Genomic DNA, 17621 nt, shown 5'->3' on the forward strand with positions numbered 1-17621 from the left:
TGTTTTCCACTCCACAGGCTGTCTCTGATTTGATCCATAGGAAGACCAGAGAAAAGGGGTTTCATAATGGACAGAACAATGGAAGACTGCAATAGCTGTGGAGAGCAAGGCCTTTGATGTATTACAAGCCTGGACTTTAGAATGGACTTTCTAATGAACTTTTAGCCAAAGACTGAAACACCTTCTCAGTGGCAGAAATATGGGAGGGGATTGCATTCAAGGCAAATTAATGTTTACTATGAGTTCTCTTAGTAATGAAATGGTTTTCTGTGTGAAGTCTGACAAAAAAAAAATCAAGGGCAGAATGTGTTGCGTTTATTAAACAATATGATTTTTTTTTTACATTAATCAGACATATCATTACATTGGACAGTCTGTTTAGTAGTTGGTCATAGAAACAGAAATCAGATTACTGTGGAGTTTGTTTGAGGATGCTCCTCAAACAAATGCTGTTGGATACAATGGGGATGTAGATATCATTGTTCTATTCAGCTGACAGTTTGAGAAGTCTATCGTCTCTATAGTTACAGGATACAGGTAATACATAACTTATGGCATGTATGATGGCAGAGTGCCATCTTGAGGTTGAATTTGAGAGTGCATCTCTAATTGAAAGCTACAGAAATGTATTTCTATTAGTTGGTTGTTAAAGTAAACAAGTTTTTAACCATTGTAAACAAAAGCCCAAATAAAGGCAGCAGCAGAGACTGATGGTAGAAGTCTGCATACTGCATTAACACCAAAAGACTCATCTGTAACCAGCCAAGAAGAAGGTACCTGGTCTCCAAAAGAAGAAGCCTGAGTCTGAGTTGTCAACGGAGATCACAAACCCACAGTAACCGGAGTTAAGTAACTTTTAAGCGTACTTTGCGTACTGTGTGTATTGACCATGTCAATGACAACTTGTTAATTTGCTATAGATATCTGTCAGTCTTGTACTGTATTCCAAATATTGTAATAATATTGTAATAGTTATTACATACTGTACATACAGCATTTTTGTATAGTAAAAGAACATTTATACATGGTGGCACTGTGGTTCCCAGGGAGGAAGATTGTGGTTTCAGTGGTCATCAAAAAGCTCTCAGAGTGCTCCAGAATAAAAATAAGCCAAGATTGCAGAAGCATAACCAATACATCATTTGAACTTGCAGATATGCTGTCTCTAAGAACATGACCTTCAATCAATTATGTTCCTCTGCCCCCCCTCACCGTCCACAGTGTCCCTCAATCGTCCTCCCACTGTCCACGGCTTCCCTCTGTCCCCTTCCCACTGCCCACAGCGTCCCTCTGTCCCCTTCCCATGGCGTCCCTCTGTCCTCTTCCCACGGCATTTCTCTGTCCCCTTCCCATGGCATACCTCTGTCCCCTTCCCATGGCATCCCTCTGTCCTATTCCCATGGCATCACTCTGTTCCCCTCCTACGGCGCCCCTCTGTCCCCTTCCCACCGTCCACGGTGTCCCTCTGTCCCCTTCCCATGGCGTCCCTCTGTCCTCTTCCCACGGCATCTCTCTGTCCCCTTCCCATGGCATACCTCTGTCCCCTTCCCATGGCATCCCTCTGTCCTATTCCCATGGCATCACTCTGTTCCCCTCCTATGGCGCCCCTCTGTCCCCTTCCCACCGTCCACGGTGTCCCTCTGTCCCCATCCCACGGTGTCCCTGTGTCCTCCGCCCACGGCGTCCATCTGCCCCCCTCCCACGACGTCCCTCTGTCCCCCTCCCACGGCGTCCCTCTGTGCTCTTCCCATGGTGTCCCTCTGTCCCCCTCCCACGGCGTCCCTCTGTCCTCCTCCCACGGCGTCCCTCTGTCCCCTTCCCATGGCATCCCTCTGTCACCCTCCCACCGTCCACGGCGTCCCTCTGTCCTCTTCCCACGACATTCCTCTGTCCCCTTCTCATGGCATCCCTCTGTCCTCTTCCCATTGAGTGTCTCTGTCCTCTACACACGGCGTCCCTCTGTCCTCTCCTCATGGCATCCCTCTGTCCCCCTCCCACGGCTCACCTCTGTCCCCTTCCCATGGCTTCCCCCTGTTCCCTTTCCTCTGCGTCCCTCTGTCCCCTTCCCACAGCGTCGCTATGTCCTCTTCCCACGGCGTCCCTCTGTCCTCTTCCCATGGCGTCCCTCTGTCCTCTTCCCATGGCGTCCCTCTGTCCTCTTCCCATGGTGTCCTTCTGTCCTCCTCCCATGAAGATGACAGGGTAGGTCTTAAGCAGGACAAACTTGTGCATAGTAAATAGAAAACTAACAAATATGATAGTGCTAAACCAACAGGGACATTCAGATGTGGCAGTTGCAATTATTGCAGTATATGGACACTAGGAAGATTGCAGACTTACTTAATGGAGAGAGGCTCAGATCCAAACATGTTGTCAATTGTGGCACTGCAGGAGTGGTGTATTTACTGCAGTGCAAAGGCAATTGTTATTATGTGGGGAAAACTAAACTTGAGTTCTGGTGAAGAATTTACAGACATATCGCCAGTATCAACAAGAAAGACCCAGGTCTCCCGCTTGGGAGACAGAGTCGTACGGTGCATTTTGACCAGACTCCCAAAGTGTGGTTTCTTGCACTAGACCATATTCCCAATGATTCAAGAGGGGGCGATTCAAATAAGCTACTTCTACAGAGTGAATTGAGGTGGATCTTTCGCCTCAATGCCACTGCACCTCCGGGCCCTAACGATGCATTTAACTTTAAACCATACCTGGAAGGTTTCCAGACAGGGATATATGAATTGAATTTATAGGAGCGTTGCTAGAGGGTCTCTGAGTTATTATTCCCTATAGATTTTTGTAAAATACTGTTATGGCTATATGTAGAGCTATACATGTGTTTGCCCATATAATTTACATCTGTGTATATATTCCTATATGTCTTCCATTGTAGTACTTAACCACTTGACGACCGCCTCACGCCGATGTACGTCGGCAAGGTGGCACGGACAGGCAAAATCACGTACATACACGTGATTTGCCTTCCGCTGGTGGGGGGTCCGATCGGACCCCCCCCCGGTGCCCGAGGCGGTTGCCATTTCTTCCCGGGCGATGAGAGGTCAGGGGGAGGCCATCCATTGTTGGCCACCCCCTCCCGATCGCTCCCGGCGAATGAAAACGCTTCCTTTCCATCTGTAATGTAAACAGAGGGAAAGGAAGTGATGTCATCCCTCCTCGAGACGGTCTTTTCGATCCGGCGCCGAGGAGAGAAGACATCAAGTAAGTCTGCACAACACTACACTTCCAGTAGAACACGCCAGGCACACTTGTCACCCCCCTTCACCCCCCGATCACCCACCTGTACCCCCTGTCACACTGACACCAATAGCAGTTTTTTTTTTTTTTTGCATTGGTGTCAGTTTGTGACAGTTATAAGTGTTAGGGCAGTTAGGCTAGCCCCCTTTAGGTCTAGGGTACCCCCCCTTAGGTCCAGGGTACCCCCCTAACCCCCCCTAATAAAGGTTAACCCCGTGATCACCCCCCGTCACCAGTGTCGCTAAACGATCGTTTTTCTGATCGCTGTATTAGTGACACAGGTGACGCTAGTTAGGGAGGTAAGTATATATGTTCGCTGTCAGTGTTTTATAGCAACAGGGACCCCCATATATTACCTGCTAAAGGTTTTAACCCCCTGATTGCCCCCTAGTTAACCCTTTCACCAGCGATCACCGTATAAGTGTTACGGGTGACGCTGGTTAGCTAGTTTGTTTTTTGTAGTTTATTATAGTTTATTATAGTTTTAGGGCACCCGCAGTTTATTACCTTATAAAGGTTTAACCCCCTAATTGCCCGGCGGTGATATAAATTACGTTTTTAGGGTCAGATAAGGTCTGTGTCACCCGAGGCAGCGTCAGGTTAGCGCCAGTACCGCTAAAACCCACACACGCAGCATACACCTCCCTTAGTGCTATAGTATTTGAGCGGATCGATATCTGATCCGATCAGATCTATACTCCCCAGCAGTTTAGGGTTCCCATAAACACAGTGTTAGCGGGATCAGCCCAGATACCTGCTAGCACCTGTGTTTTGCCCCTCGGCCCAGCCCTGCCCAGCCCACCCAAGTGCAGTATCGATCGATAACTGACACTTACAAAACACTAAGCACACATAACTGCCGCGTTCGCAGAGTCAGGCCTGATCCCTGCGATCGCTAACAGTTTTTTGGTAGCGTTTTGTTACAGTCGCTGACAGTCAGGAGCTTTTTTGCCTGTGAGTCTCACTAGTGTACCCCTAAATTTAGAGCCCAAAATGGCAAATCGAAGGTACACTAGTGAAGAGGCCTACACGTTTCTGAGCATGACAGATAGTGAAGAGGAAGTCACTCATCTGTCAAGTTCAGGCTCAGAATACGATCCTGTAGAGGACAGCGGCTCCATGACAGATAGCTCTGACGACGGAGTTGTGGTCCCTGCTAAGGTCAGGCGTACCAGACCCCAAACTTCTTCTGTCCTTGAAGTGCAAGAACCGCAGGTCCCTCGTATGGAGCAGAGAAGTACTAGCGCCGCTATTCCTTCTGGTGAACTGGCAAGCACCAGCGGCCTAGTACACCCTGGTCGTACATCCAGCACTGCAGTATCACGTGGTGACGTGGCGAGTCCCATAAGTGCAGTTCAGGCTGGTGAGGTGGCAAGCACTAGTAGTGTCCCGCTGCCACCAAGAAGACAAAGACAGGCCCGTCGTGCCCATAGTGCCCTTCCTGCTGCATTCGCCAATCCGAATTGGGAACCCACCACTTCTGCAGCACCCGTACTTCCCCTTTCACTGGCCAACCCGGAATTCAGGTGGAAACAGTTGACTTTATGCCACTGGATTTTTATTCACTGTTTTTCACCGAAGATCTCTATAGATCTATTGTGGACCAAAGCAATTTGTACGCTGGTCAACACATCGCCACTATTCCCCAGTCCTCCCTTGCCAGAGATTGGAGACCAATTACGGTCTCTGAATTTAAGATCTTTCTGGGCCTTTCCCTCCTCATGGGCTTGAATAAAAAGAGTAAGTTGCGGTCATATTGGTCCACTGACCCAATTTACCATTCGCCCTTGTTCTCTGCTTCCATGGCCAGGGCACGATACGAGCAGATTTTGCGGTTCATGCACTTCAACGACAATGAACTCTGTCGTCCTCGTGGAGACCCTGCATACGATCGGCTCTACAAAATTCGGCCCCTCGTAAACCACTTCAACCAACGTTTTGCAGACTTGTTTACCCCCCATCAAGTTGTCTGCGTTGATAAGTCCCTGATTAAATTTTCTGGCCGCTTGTCATTCAAACAGTACCTTCCCAGCAAGCGTGCCAGATACGGGGTCAAGATGTATAAGCTCTGTGACAGGGCCACAGGCTATACATGTAGTTTTATGGTTTACGAGGGCAAAGATAGTCACGTAGAGCCGACAAACTGCCCTGACTACATAGGAAGCGCTGGCAAGATAGTGTGGGACTTGGTGTCACCCTTATTCGGAAAGGGGTACCACTTGTACGTGGACAATTATTATACGAGCGTGCCACTTTTTAGTCACTTGTTTGATCATCAGATTGGAGCATGTGGCACCGTGCGACCTAATCGCCGGGACTTTCCCCAGCGGCTTGTAGATTCCCGTCTTAGGCTGGGGGAGAGAGCCTGCTTGAAGTATAATAATTTGCTCGCTATGAAGTGGAGGGATAAGAAGGTTTTCGTTCTCACCTCCCTTCATGCAGACACGACGACCCAAATTACTACGGCGACTGGTGTTGTGGAGAAACCCCTCTGTGTCCACGAATATAACCTTAATATGGGAGGGGTGGACCTCAACGAACAGTTGTTGGCGCCGTACCTAGTTGCCCGTAAGGCCAGACGCTGGTACAAAAAAGTGTCTGTTTATTTATTTATTTCAATTGGCTTTGCTGAATATGCTCATGTGCTATACAGAGCTTCAGGACGGACTGGATCCTTCCTTAAATTCCAGGAAGAGATCGTCAGAGCCCTTCTGTTTCCAGACGGTGCTCTACCTCACCTTCCCCAACCAAATGCAGTAGGCCGGCTGCATGAGAGGCATTTTCCTTATGCCCTCCCGAGTACCCCTACCCAACGAGCCCCCCAAAAAGATGTCGTGTCTGCAGCAAGCACGGATTTAGGCGTGACACCCGGTGTTATTGTCCCTCCTGTCCTGGCAATCCTGGTCTTTGCATGGGTGAATGTTTTGAACGCTACCATACACTAGTTGAGTATTAGCGTAGGGTTCAGCACTGCACAGACTAGGACACACTTTCACAGGGTCTCCCAAGATGCCATTGCATTTTGAGAGACCCAAACCTGGAACCAGTTACAAAAGTTAAAAGTTACTAAAAAAAGTGTAAACAAAAAAAAAATAAAAAATAAAAAAAAATAAAAACACAAAAAAATATAAAATAAAAAAAACAAAAATAGTTGTTGTTTTATTGTTCTCTCTCTCTCTATTCTCTCTCTATTGTTCTGCTCTTTTTTACTCTATTCTATTCTGCAATGTTTTATTGTTATTATGTTTTACCATGTTTGCTTTTCAGATATGCAATTTTTTTATACTTTACTGTTTACTGTGTTTTATTGTTAACCATCATTTGCTTAGCAGGTACACCATTCAGTTGCAGCGCGGATTTATTTATCTTGACAGCAACAGCGTTTGCTCTCACGATATATAAAGCCGTGACTCCAGCGCTGTCGGAGGTGATTTCACCACCACAGTTACATACTTCAGCATATATGCCGAAGCGTGGGGGCAGCAGTGGGTGGAGGAGCGATTTGCTCCTGCCTTTTGCGGGAGGATGCCCCCATGCTTCAGCATATATATATTTTAGGCAGAGGTTGCGTTAAATGTTTTATTTTTTACTATGTTTTTTTTTGTATTTGCTTTGCAGGTATTGTAAGTCTTACTGTTATACTGTAATGTTACTTTGTTTTATTGTTAACCATCATTTGCTTAGCAGGTACGCCATTCAGTTGCAGCGCGGATTTATTTATCTTGACAGCAACAGCGTTTGCTCCCACAATATATAAAGCCGTGACTCCAGCGCTGTCAGAGGTGATTTCACCACCACAGTTACATACTTCAGCATATATGCCGAAGCGTGGGGGCAGCAGTGGGTGGAGGAGCGATTTGCTCCTGCCTTTTGCGGGAGGATGCCCCCATGCTTCGGCATATATATATTTTAGGCACAGGTTGCATTAAATGTTTTATTTTTTACTATGTTTTTTTTGTATTTGCTTTGCAGGTATGGTAAGTCTTACTGTTATACTGTAATGTTACTTTGTTTTATTGTTAACCATCATTTGCTTAGCAGGTACGCCATTCAGTTGCAGCGCGGATTTATTTATCTTGACAGCAACAGCGTTTGCTCCCACGATATATAAAGCCGTGACTCCAGCGCTGTCGGAGGTGATTTCACCACCACAGTTACATACTTCAGCATATATGCCGAAGCGTGGGGGCAGCAGTGGGTGGAAGAGCGATTTGCTCCTGCCTTTTGCGGGAGGATGCCCCCATGCTTCGGCATATATAAATGGTGCATGTATGCCCATCATTAGAAGTGGGTGGATGAAGGGAGGTATTCTAATGGTGGGCATACCCACCGATCAATATCTCTTTTTCGTTCAGCCCACAGGCTGCATGAAAAAAAAGTTTACAATATATGCCCAACAAGGACCAACAACGTACTGGTATGTTGCTGGACTTTGAGTGGTTATACCAGAATGATGCCTGCAGGTTTAGGTATCATCTTGGTATCATTCTTTTCATTCATTCGGCTTTCATGTAAAAGCAATCCTAGCGGCTAATTAGCCTTTTGCAAGCAGTGGGAGGGAATGCCCCCCCACCGTCTTCCATGTTTTTCTCTGGCTCTCCTGTCCCAACAGGGAACCTGAAAATGCAGCCGGTCATTTAGCCAGCTGACCATAGAGCTGATCAGAGACCAGAATGGCTCCAAACATCTCTATGGCCTAAGAAACCGGAAGCTACGAGCATTTCATGACTTAGATTTCGCCGGATGTAAACAGCGCCATTGGGAAATTGGGAAAGCATTTTATCACACCGATCTTGGTGTGGTCAGATGCTTTGAGGGCAGAGGAGAGATCTAGGGTCTAATAGACCCCGATTTTTTTTAAAAAAAGTACCTGTCACTACCTATTGCTATCATAGGGGATATTTACATTCCCTGAGATAACAATAAAACTAATAAAAAAAAAATAAAAATGAAAGGAACAGTTTAAAAAAAAGCAAAAAAATAATAAAGAAAAAAAAAAAAAAAAAAAAAAGCACCCCTGTCCCCCCCTGCTCTCGCGCAAAGGCGAACGCAAGCGTTGGTCTGGCGTCAAATGTAAACAGCAATTGCACCATGCATGTGAGTTATCACCGCAAAGGTCAGATCGAGGGCAGTAATTTTAGCAGTAGACCTCCTCTGTAAATCTAAAGTGGTAACCCGTAAAGGCTTTTAAAGGCTTTTAAAAATGTATTTATTTTGTTGCCACTGCACGTTTGTGCGCAATTTTAAAGCATGTCATGTTTGGTATCCATGTACTCGGCCTAAGATCATCTTTTTTATTTCATCAAACATTTGGGCAATATAGTGTGTTTTAGTGCATTAAAATGTAAAAAAGTGTGTTTTTTTCCAAAAAAATGCGTTTGAAAAATCGCTGCGCAAATACTGTGTGAAAAAAAAACGAAACACCCACCATTTTAATCTGTAGGGCATTTGCTTTAAAAAAATATATAATGTTTGGGGGTTCAAAGTAATTTTCTTGCAAAAAAAAAATAATTTTTTCATGTAATCAAAAAGTGTCAGAAAGGGCTTTGTCTTCAAATGGTTAGAAGAGTGGGTGATGTGTGACATAAGCTTCTAAATGTTGTGCATAAAATGCCAGGACAGTTCAAACCCCCCCAAATGACCCCATTTTGGAAAGTAGACACCCCAAGCTATTTGCTGAGAGGCATGTCAAGTCCATGGAATATTTTATATTTTGACACAAGTTGCGGGAAAGAGACAAATTTTTTTTTTTTTTTTGCACAAAGTTCTCACTAAATGATATAGTGCTCAAACATGCCATGGGAATATGTGAAATTACACCCCAAAATACATTCTGTTGCTTCTCCTGAGTATGGGGATACCACATGTGTGGGACTTTTTGGGAGCCTAGCCGCGCACGGGACCCCGAAAACCAAGCACCGCCTTCAGGCTAAGGGCGTACATTTTTGATTTCACTCTTCACTGCCTATCACAGTTTCGGAGACCATGGAATGCCCAGATGGCACAACCCCCGCCCCCCAAACGACCCCATTTTGGAAAATAGACACCCCAAGCTATTTGCTGAGAGGTATAGTGAGTATTTTGCAGACCTCACTTTTTGTCACAAACTTTTGAAAATTGAAAAAAGAAAAAAAAAAAAATTGTTCTTGTCTTTCTTCATTTTCAAAAACAAATGAGAGCTGCAAAATACTCGCCATGCCTCTCAGCAAATAGCTTGGAGTGTCATGTGGTATCCCCGTACTCAGGAGAAGCAGCAGAATATATTTTGGTGTGTAATTCCACATATGCCCATGGCATGTTTGAGCATGTTTTATTTAGTGACAACTTTGTGCAAAAAAAAAAAAAAATTGTCACTTTCCCGCAACTTGTGTCAAAAAATAAAATATTCCATGGACTCGACATGCCTCTCAGCAAATAGCTTGGGGTGTCTACTTTCCAAAATGGGGTCATTTGGGGGGGATTTGTGCCATCTTGGCATTTTATGGCCTTCAAAACTATGATAGGTAGTGTTGAGTGAAATCAAAAATTTACGCCCTTAGAAATCATGAAGGAGGTGCTTGGTTTTCGGGGCCCCGTACGCGGTTAGGCTCCCAAAAAGTCCCACACATGTGGTATCCCCATACTCAGGAGACGCAGCTAAATGTATTTTTGGGTGCAATTCCACATATGCCCATGGCCTGTGTGAGCAATATATCATTTAGTGACAACTTTGTGCAAAAAAAAAAAAAAAAAATTGTCACTTTCCCGCAACTTGTGTCAAAAAATGAAATATTCCATGGACTCAACATGCCTCTCAGCATATAGCTTGGGGTGTCTACTTTTCAAAATGGGGTCATTTGGGGGGGTTTTGTGCCATCTGGGCATTTTATGGCCTTCAAAACTGTGATAGGTAGTGAGGAGTGAAATCAAAAATGTATGCCCTTAGAAATCCTGAAGGCGGTGATTGATTTTCGGGGCCCCGTACGCGGCTAGGCTCCCAAAAAGCAAAAAGTCCAACACATGTGGTATCCCCATACTCAGGAGAAGCAGCTGAATGTATTTTGGGGTGCAATTCCACATAGGCCCATGGCCTGTGTGAGCAATATATCATTTAGTGACAACTTTTTGTAAATTTTTTTTTTTTTTTGTCATTATTCAATCACTTGGGACAAAAAAAATAAATATTCAATGGGTTCAACATGCCTATCAGCATATAACTTGGGGTGTCTACTTTCCAAAATGGGGTCATTTGGGGGGGGTTTGTACTGCCCTGCCATTTTAGCACCTCAAGAAATGACATAGGCAGTCATAAACTAAAAGCTGTGTAAATTCCAGAAAATGTACCCTAGTTTGTAGACGCTATAACTTTTGCGCAAACCAATAAATATACGCTTATTGACATTTTTTTTACCAAAGACATGTGGCCGAATACATTTTGGCCTAAATGTATGACTAAAATTGAGTTTATTGGATTTTTTTTATAACAAAAAGTAGAAAATATCATTTTTTTTCAAAATTTTCGGTCTTTTTCCGTTTATAGCGCAAAAAATAAAAACCGCAGAGGTGATCAAATACCATCAAAAGGAAGCTCTATTTGTGGGAAGAAAAGGACGCAAATTTCGTTTGGGTACAGCATTGCATGACCGCGCAATTAGCAGTTAAAGCGACTCAGTGCCAAATTGGAAAAAGACCTCTGGTCCTTAGGCAGCATAATGGTCCGGGGCTCAAGTGGTTAATCCTTTGCCAATTGATATATATTATCAATTTTCATTTTTTTTATTTTCACTCCTCATTCACCTTTATTCTTGATTTCTAATTTACTATTCACCTTTATTTTTTTATACCTGTTTAACAGATTTATCTGGATGATAACCTGAATTTATGTCTGTATCATTAATCTGTTTTTGATGGTGCTTGGGTGAGCTTTTCATTGCTGACCACTAGGTGGCACTATTCCTCTTTGGACTACATGCAGCTTTGCCGGCTGGATCCACCTCCAACTGACTGCCTCGGACTCTTTGGCAGATGGGTCGTGGGGGGTGGACTGCCTTGTCCCGCTGCCCGGTGCGCGGGGGTCTCCGGCTCGTGGTCAGTTACTGGGGCCATCTTACCTGTAGGATTTCCCATCTAGGTGGGACTCCATCCTGTTTGCGCTTTATCTTGAGGCACAGACAGGCGTCCACATGCGCACTGTAGACGCCGGATGCTGCTCCGCCCCTTCGGGCGCGGCCCGCGCACCGTTCCATCAGAGAACACTGTGTGAGAGCACTGCTGTCATCTCATTGGCGCAATGCTCTCTGACACCGGCCCCAGATGATTTTTGTTGCTTGTTAGCAAACAATTTCAGCTGATTTCATTAGCTATTTAAACCTCACCGCCAGCTCAGACATCTACACTGTAAGACTGGTGGTTTCACATTAATCCAGGCATATGGTTCATAGGTATGTCGTGAGTACACCCTAGTAGAATTATGTTTCCAGATTTTTGTATATATGCTCTTTTATACTGACTTAGTTTTCTACCTATGTATACTATTTTGCCCACAGAGTGACCAGCCATTTCTGGCTGGTCCTGTGTTGATAGACATAGAAAAAAATCTTCTCCTAGTACCCTCACCGTTCCGTTGTCTCTTCTTTATTTCTAGAGACATAAATATCATCTTCTGCTATATACCACACTTTATTAGCTAGTGGCCGGCCAGTTTTGGTGGGAGTTTTTTTACTCTTACCAGCCGGGTGCTCTTGCAGTTGGATTGGTTGCTCTGCCTCCTGTGTCCCACCGCTGACAGTGGTCCTGTTCCTTGGCCGTCACAGTTGTTTGGATCCTGCCTTGGCTGCCTTTGCTACTCCAGGAGAGTCCAGCCATCTCCAACCCCCCCTGGTTGTCCATCAGTGATTAGCTCACCCGTGTAAGTACAAATCCTCAATACTGTCAAGCCATCATGTGTTCAATTATGCAGCCTCTTGTTGAAAGTATGAAATCTATATTGATTTTTTTTGTTACGTACATTTATACTAATGTTTACTACAATTAAATTTATAGAATACCATATGATTGTTTTAAATTACATGAAGCCTCTGGGGAAGGACGACACAGTCCGAAACATGTCAGGCGTAATTTTCTAGCATGTATTTTCACTAGCCTACCTACGGTCCTAGGGCAGCTAAGTTTCATGCCTATGTTTTCGTACTGAGCTTGTCATTAATATTGTATTTTTATATGCCACTTCTTTGATATTGTAATTTTATTGTATGTTATCAATAAATACATGTTTTACTCTACACCTGGTCTGCCTTCAAAAAATTCAGAGGGGTCAGAAAGTGGGTTGGGTGAAAGTGTTGTGGTCAGATTGGACCAAAATTGCTCTTCGGCATCCACTCAACTCGCTGTGTTTGGAGGAGAAATGCTGCCTATGACCCCAAGAACAACATCCCCACTGTCAAACATGGAGGTTAAAACATTATGCTTTGGGGGTGTTTTTCTGCTAAGGTAGAGATCTCAAAACTACGGTCCTCCAGCTGTTGCAGAACTATGTGTCCCACGTGGCATTGTAAAACGCTGACATTCACAGATATGACTAGGCATGATGGAAATTGTAGTTCCTGAACAACTGGGTGGCCATAGTTTGGAGACCCCTGTGCTAAGGGGACAGGACAACTTCACCACATCAAAGGGACGATGGACGGGGCCATGTACCGTCAAATCTTGAGTGAGAACTTCCTTCTCTCAGCCAAGGCATTAAAAATGGGTCGTAGATGGGTATTTCAGCATGACAAGGACCCAAGGGAACAAAGGAGTGGCTCAAGAAGAAGCACATTAAGGTCCTGGAGTGGCCTAGCCAATCTCTAGACCTTAATAATATGTGGAGGGAGCTGAAGGTTCAAGTTACCAAACATAAGCCTCAAAACCTTAATTAATTGGAGAGGATCTGCAAAGAGGAGTGGGGCAAAATCCTTCCTGAGATGTGTGCAAACCTGGTGGCCAACTACAAGAAACGCCTGCCCTCTGTGATTGCCATCAAGGGTTTTGCCACCAAGTACTAAGTCATGTTTTGCGAAGGGGTCAAATACTTATTTCACTCATTAAAATGCAAATCAATTTATAACTTTTCTGAAATGTGCTTTCCTGGATATTTTTGTTGTTGTTGTGTCTCTCACTATTAAAATAAACTTACTATTAAAATTATAGACCGATGATCACTTTGTCAGCGGGCATACGTACAAAATTAGTAAGGGATCAAATACTTTTTTCCCTCACTTTAGGAGGACGTATATACTTTGGAGGATAGCTGATATATTCCTTGATGCAAGTGTGAAGGAGGTGAGAGTTCTGTGAGCACAGCAGTGATAGATCAGCAGTCACAGGCGACACAGAAGTATTGTTTTACACAAAGGTGATGGGAAACGAGCAATACAAGAGACTTTTATACATAAGAACTTTATTGAAGAGCACAGGAATTTTATTATTATACACTGGAATACAGATTTAACCACTTCTGGACCGCCGCACGCCAATATGTCATAACTCTGAAGAGGGATATCTTTGTTATGGCAGCACCTAGCTGCCATAACCCTGGTATCCTCTTCGGTGGGCGGTCCAGTTTCCAATAATAGTGGTCTCTGCGGCGGATTTGCTGCGAGATTACTTTTATCGGCAGCGGGAGAGGGCCCCCCTCCCATCGCTCTCCGGTGCCCTCTGCCGCTTACCTGAGCATTCATAGCGGCGGAGGAGATCGGATCCTTCTTCCTGGGTATGGAGACGAGTGAGGGGAAGATGGCCGCCACCCGTCTCCATACCATTGCAGGGCTGAAGTGACGTCAAAACGTCACTTATGCCCATAGCTCTTAAAGGGGACTTTTTTTTTTTTTCAAATGACAAAAAATTGTATTATATTTTTTTTATTTCATTTTAGTGTAAATATGAGATCTGAGGTCTATTTGACCACAAATTTCATATTTAAGAGGTCCTGCCATGCTTTTTTTTTCTATTAAACAAGGGATGTTTACATTCCTTGTAGTAGGAATAAAAGTGACACATTTGTTTTTTTAAAGAACAGTGTAAAAATAAAAGGTAAAATAAATAAGAAAAAAAAAAATTTTAAGCGTTCCACGTCCTGCCGAGCTCGTGTGCAGAAGCGAACGCATACGTGAGTAGCGCCCACATATGAAAACGGTGTTCAAACCACACATGTGAGGTATTGCCGCGATTGATAGAGCGAGAGCAATAATTCTAGTCCTAGACCTCCTCTGTAACTCAAAACATGCAACCTGTAGAATTTTTTAAACGTCCCCTTTGGAGATTTTTAAGGGTAAAAGTTTGTCGCCATTCCACGAGCGGGCACAATTTTGATGCGTGACATGTTGGGTATCACTTTACTTGGCGTAACATTATTCACAATATAAAAAAAATTGGGCTAACTTTACTGTTGTCTTATTTTTTAATTCAAAAAAGTTTATTTTTTCCAAAAAAAGAGCACTTGTAAGACCACTGAGCAAATATGGTGTGACAGAAAGTATTGCAATGGCCGCCATTTTATTCTCTAGGGTGTTAGAAAAAAATGTATAATGTTGGGGGGTTCTAAGTAATTTTCTAGCAAAAAAAACTGTTTTTAACTTCTAAACAACAAATCTCAGAAAGAAGCTCGGTCCTTAAGTGGTTTAATGAGTTGTAAGAGTTGGTTTGGATTTGTGAAGTTCATATTTTGTGTACACATATGTTATATTGTTTTATCTTGCAAGTATATTAGTTTATTTGAACAAATTATGATGGTTAAGGTTGCTTAAAGTGGTTGTAAAGCCATTTGTATAAAAAGCTCCCATCCCCTCTGTACTAGAACAATAAGTTCCCCTGTGTCTGTGTTATATCATAAATATGCTTATCTGTACTGATAACACGCGTCTTCCTGCAATCAGTTGCCTTGTCTCTCCTCTGCCCGGTTCACAGTTCCAGTGGGTGGTGCCACTGACATCAGCCGGGGAGGAGAGACAGAGCCGAGGAGTCGCATGATCACAGGAAGACGCTGTGTTATCAGTACAGAAAAGCATATTTATGATATAACACAGACACAGGGGAACTTATTGTTCGAATATAGAGGGGATGGGAGAATTTCAATGTTAAGTATGAGAGCAGCAGGAGCAGGGTGGGGGGCACTGACACGAGCAGACAGTCAAAGGGGGGTGGGGGAGACAGAGCATGGCTGCGGATAACGGAGGCACGTTCGCTGAAAATGGTGTCAGGGCTCAGCAGTCCTGATATATTGTGGTCAGCGTATGGGGGAGGATATACCCAGGCAGGATCAAACAGGTATTATAGGTCATACAGGAGGCCAAATGACACAGCACAAATGCTGTGCTGTATAACATGTTTTAATGGAACAGGATCTGTTTTGTTTCCTTTTGGGTTAACAAATGCTTTTATATTGCAGTTTGCACATATACTAAATTAATTCAAGTTGCACACCTCACTTTATTCACTTTGTTTATAAGCAGCACAGCACCATTCTATTATAGCATTTTTCCATTTATAGTTGTGGGAACACTATTAGGTGTCTGCTGCAGTTTATATAGTTTGATTCATATTATTTAAAGTAGGGGTGCAGAAGTTTTATTCACTTATTTAGCAGTCTTCTTAATTTTTGCTGTGGGATTCACAGATTTTGATTGAAGATTCTTATTCACTATCATTAATTTGTGATGCGGACTTGCACTATTATATAAAATACAAAAAAAATATTTTTTTTTACAAGAACACCATTTTAGTTTCTCAAACTGTGTGTTTTATGTGGATATAAGAATTTACCTTTATTTTACTGGTGAATATTAAAGTGTTTGTTACACAAAACTGATGTTTTTCTGATATGTGCCTGCTGTACCATGTACTTGTATGAGAAAGTATCCTATTCTCTTTATATTGCTTCCTTTATGTGAAATCCCTAGCGTTCCTGCCAGTCCCTCTGCTTTCCTACTAAAAACTGACCACACTAAGCAGGAGAGCACACTGTGCTTAGTTCTCTAGCTATGTTGGGAACTCAGCCTGCTCTCATCCAATAATCAGACTTGTCCTGACAAGCCCCTGCTGCACAGACATTTACTTGCAAGCTTAGTGCTCTGCTGCTTCTCCTCCCCCAGCTCTTATGAAGCTGAGAACAGAGGCAATGTGATCACTTATAAAAAAGGGAAATAATGTACGTATATATTTTTTTATATATCTATACAAAATGCTTTGCCTTTCATTTTCTATTTTAAACTGAATGGGTTATTTTACAAGGTGATCGTTTATAATCACGTTCATTTTAATTTTGAATTCACATTTGCATATTTGATCCTGTGGTAGTATTATAAATAAAGGTTTGGGTTTCTTTTTATCCCAATTTCAACAAACTGCACACAGAACCTTGTTTTTGTATCATTACATAGTACATAGGTCAGAGTATTTTCCATAGGAAGAGTGCTTTTTTCCCCGAAATTACATTAGTTACATGGCATTACATCACACAATACTACTTTAAAGTGGTTGTATACCCCAGTCATGAAATCTGAACAAAGCACATATATTTGTAGTGTTTACATGTCTCTCTCCAAAAGCTCTAAGTGCCATTTATCTCTGGTGCTTCATTGCTCTATCAGCATGAGTCACATCTAACAAGTTTTCCCGACACATGAGATAAATTTGTGATGGGGAGGGAGATAAGCACACAGCTTCAGAATACAGCATTGCATGTTCCTTTGCCTATGTGGAGGGGGGTGTGTCCCTTTCATCCAGTCAGCTCTCACACAGTGTATAAGAGCTATAAGTGCATCTCTCCACCCCCTCATTGTGCTCTTTTGAAGGGTTGTAGACAAGAGACAACTGCAGATAAACTAGTAAAACTTATATAGGAGGATTTGTTTCATCTCAGTGTATCACTTGAGTCTTTTTACTTCACTGGGTATTTGGTGGGGTTTACAACCACTTTAACTACTTTAAACTTATTGCGTTGCAATCAATCTCTGCATCCTAATATTGTAGCAATTATCACTGCACTTACAGTCCTTGCGCTATACACTCTAACTGCAGAGGCATTCCTTTTAGTGCCAAGTAGTGGCTTGTACTGCCTGTAGGTGTCATCATTTTAGGTTTGCGCAACATCACAGAGTTAGCTGCAAGGAAAATAAGAATGGTATTATAAATCAAAAGGAAATCACATCTTAGAATTCAATATATTATAAATTACCAATAAATTGATTAGCAGTTTTTTTAACCAGTCAACAATGGCAGTTTTCCACATTTCTTCATATATTCAATTGGGGTCCTTGCAAATAGGCGACATCAGTTCCGTCACATTTTTTACTAATTAAAAACTGATGAATATGGATTCAGGTTGCATCAGTCTTCACCAGTACATTCAACAG

General features: G+C 43.2%; 1 protein-coding gene across 3 annotated transcripts in view; it reads right to left on the reverse strand.

Moving 5' to 3' along the window:
- Positions 1-17621, reverse strand: part of L1CAM (L1 cell adhesion molecule) — a 1396060-nt gene that overhangs the window by 749701 nt on the left and 628738 nt on the right. For all 3 annotated transcript variants that reach the window (XM_073600356.1, XM_073600355.1, XM_073600354.1), the window contains one exon: positions 17258-17369. In XM_073600356.1, the coding sequence (XP_073456457.1) occupies positions 17258-17369 (112 nt within the window). The remainder of the gene's footprint in view (positions 1-17257; positions 17370-17621) is intronic.

This window comes from Aquarana catesbeiana, linkage group LG09 (genome assembly GCF_042186555.1).
Source record: "Aquarana catesbeiana isolate 2022-GZ linkage group LG09, ASM4218655v1, whole genome shotgun sequence".
NCBI lineage: Eukaryota > Metazoa > Chordata > Amphibia > Anura > Ranidae > Aquarana > Aquarana catesbeiana.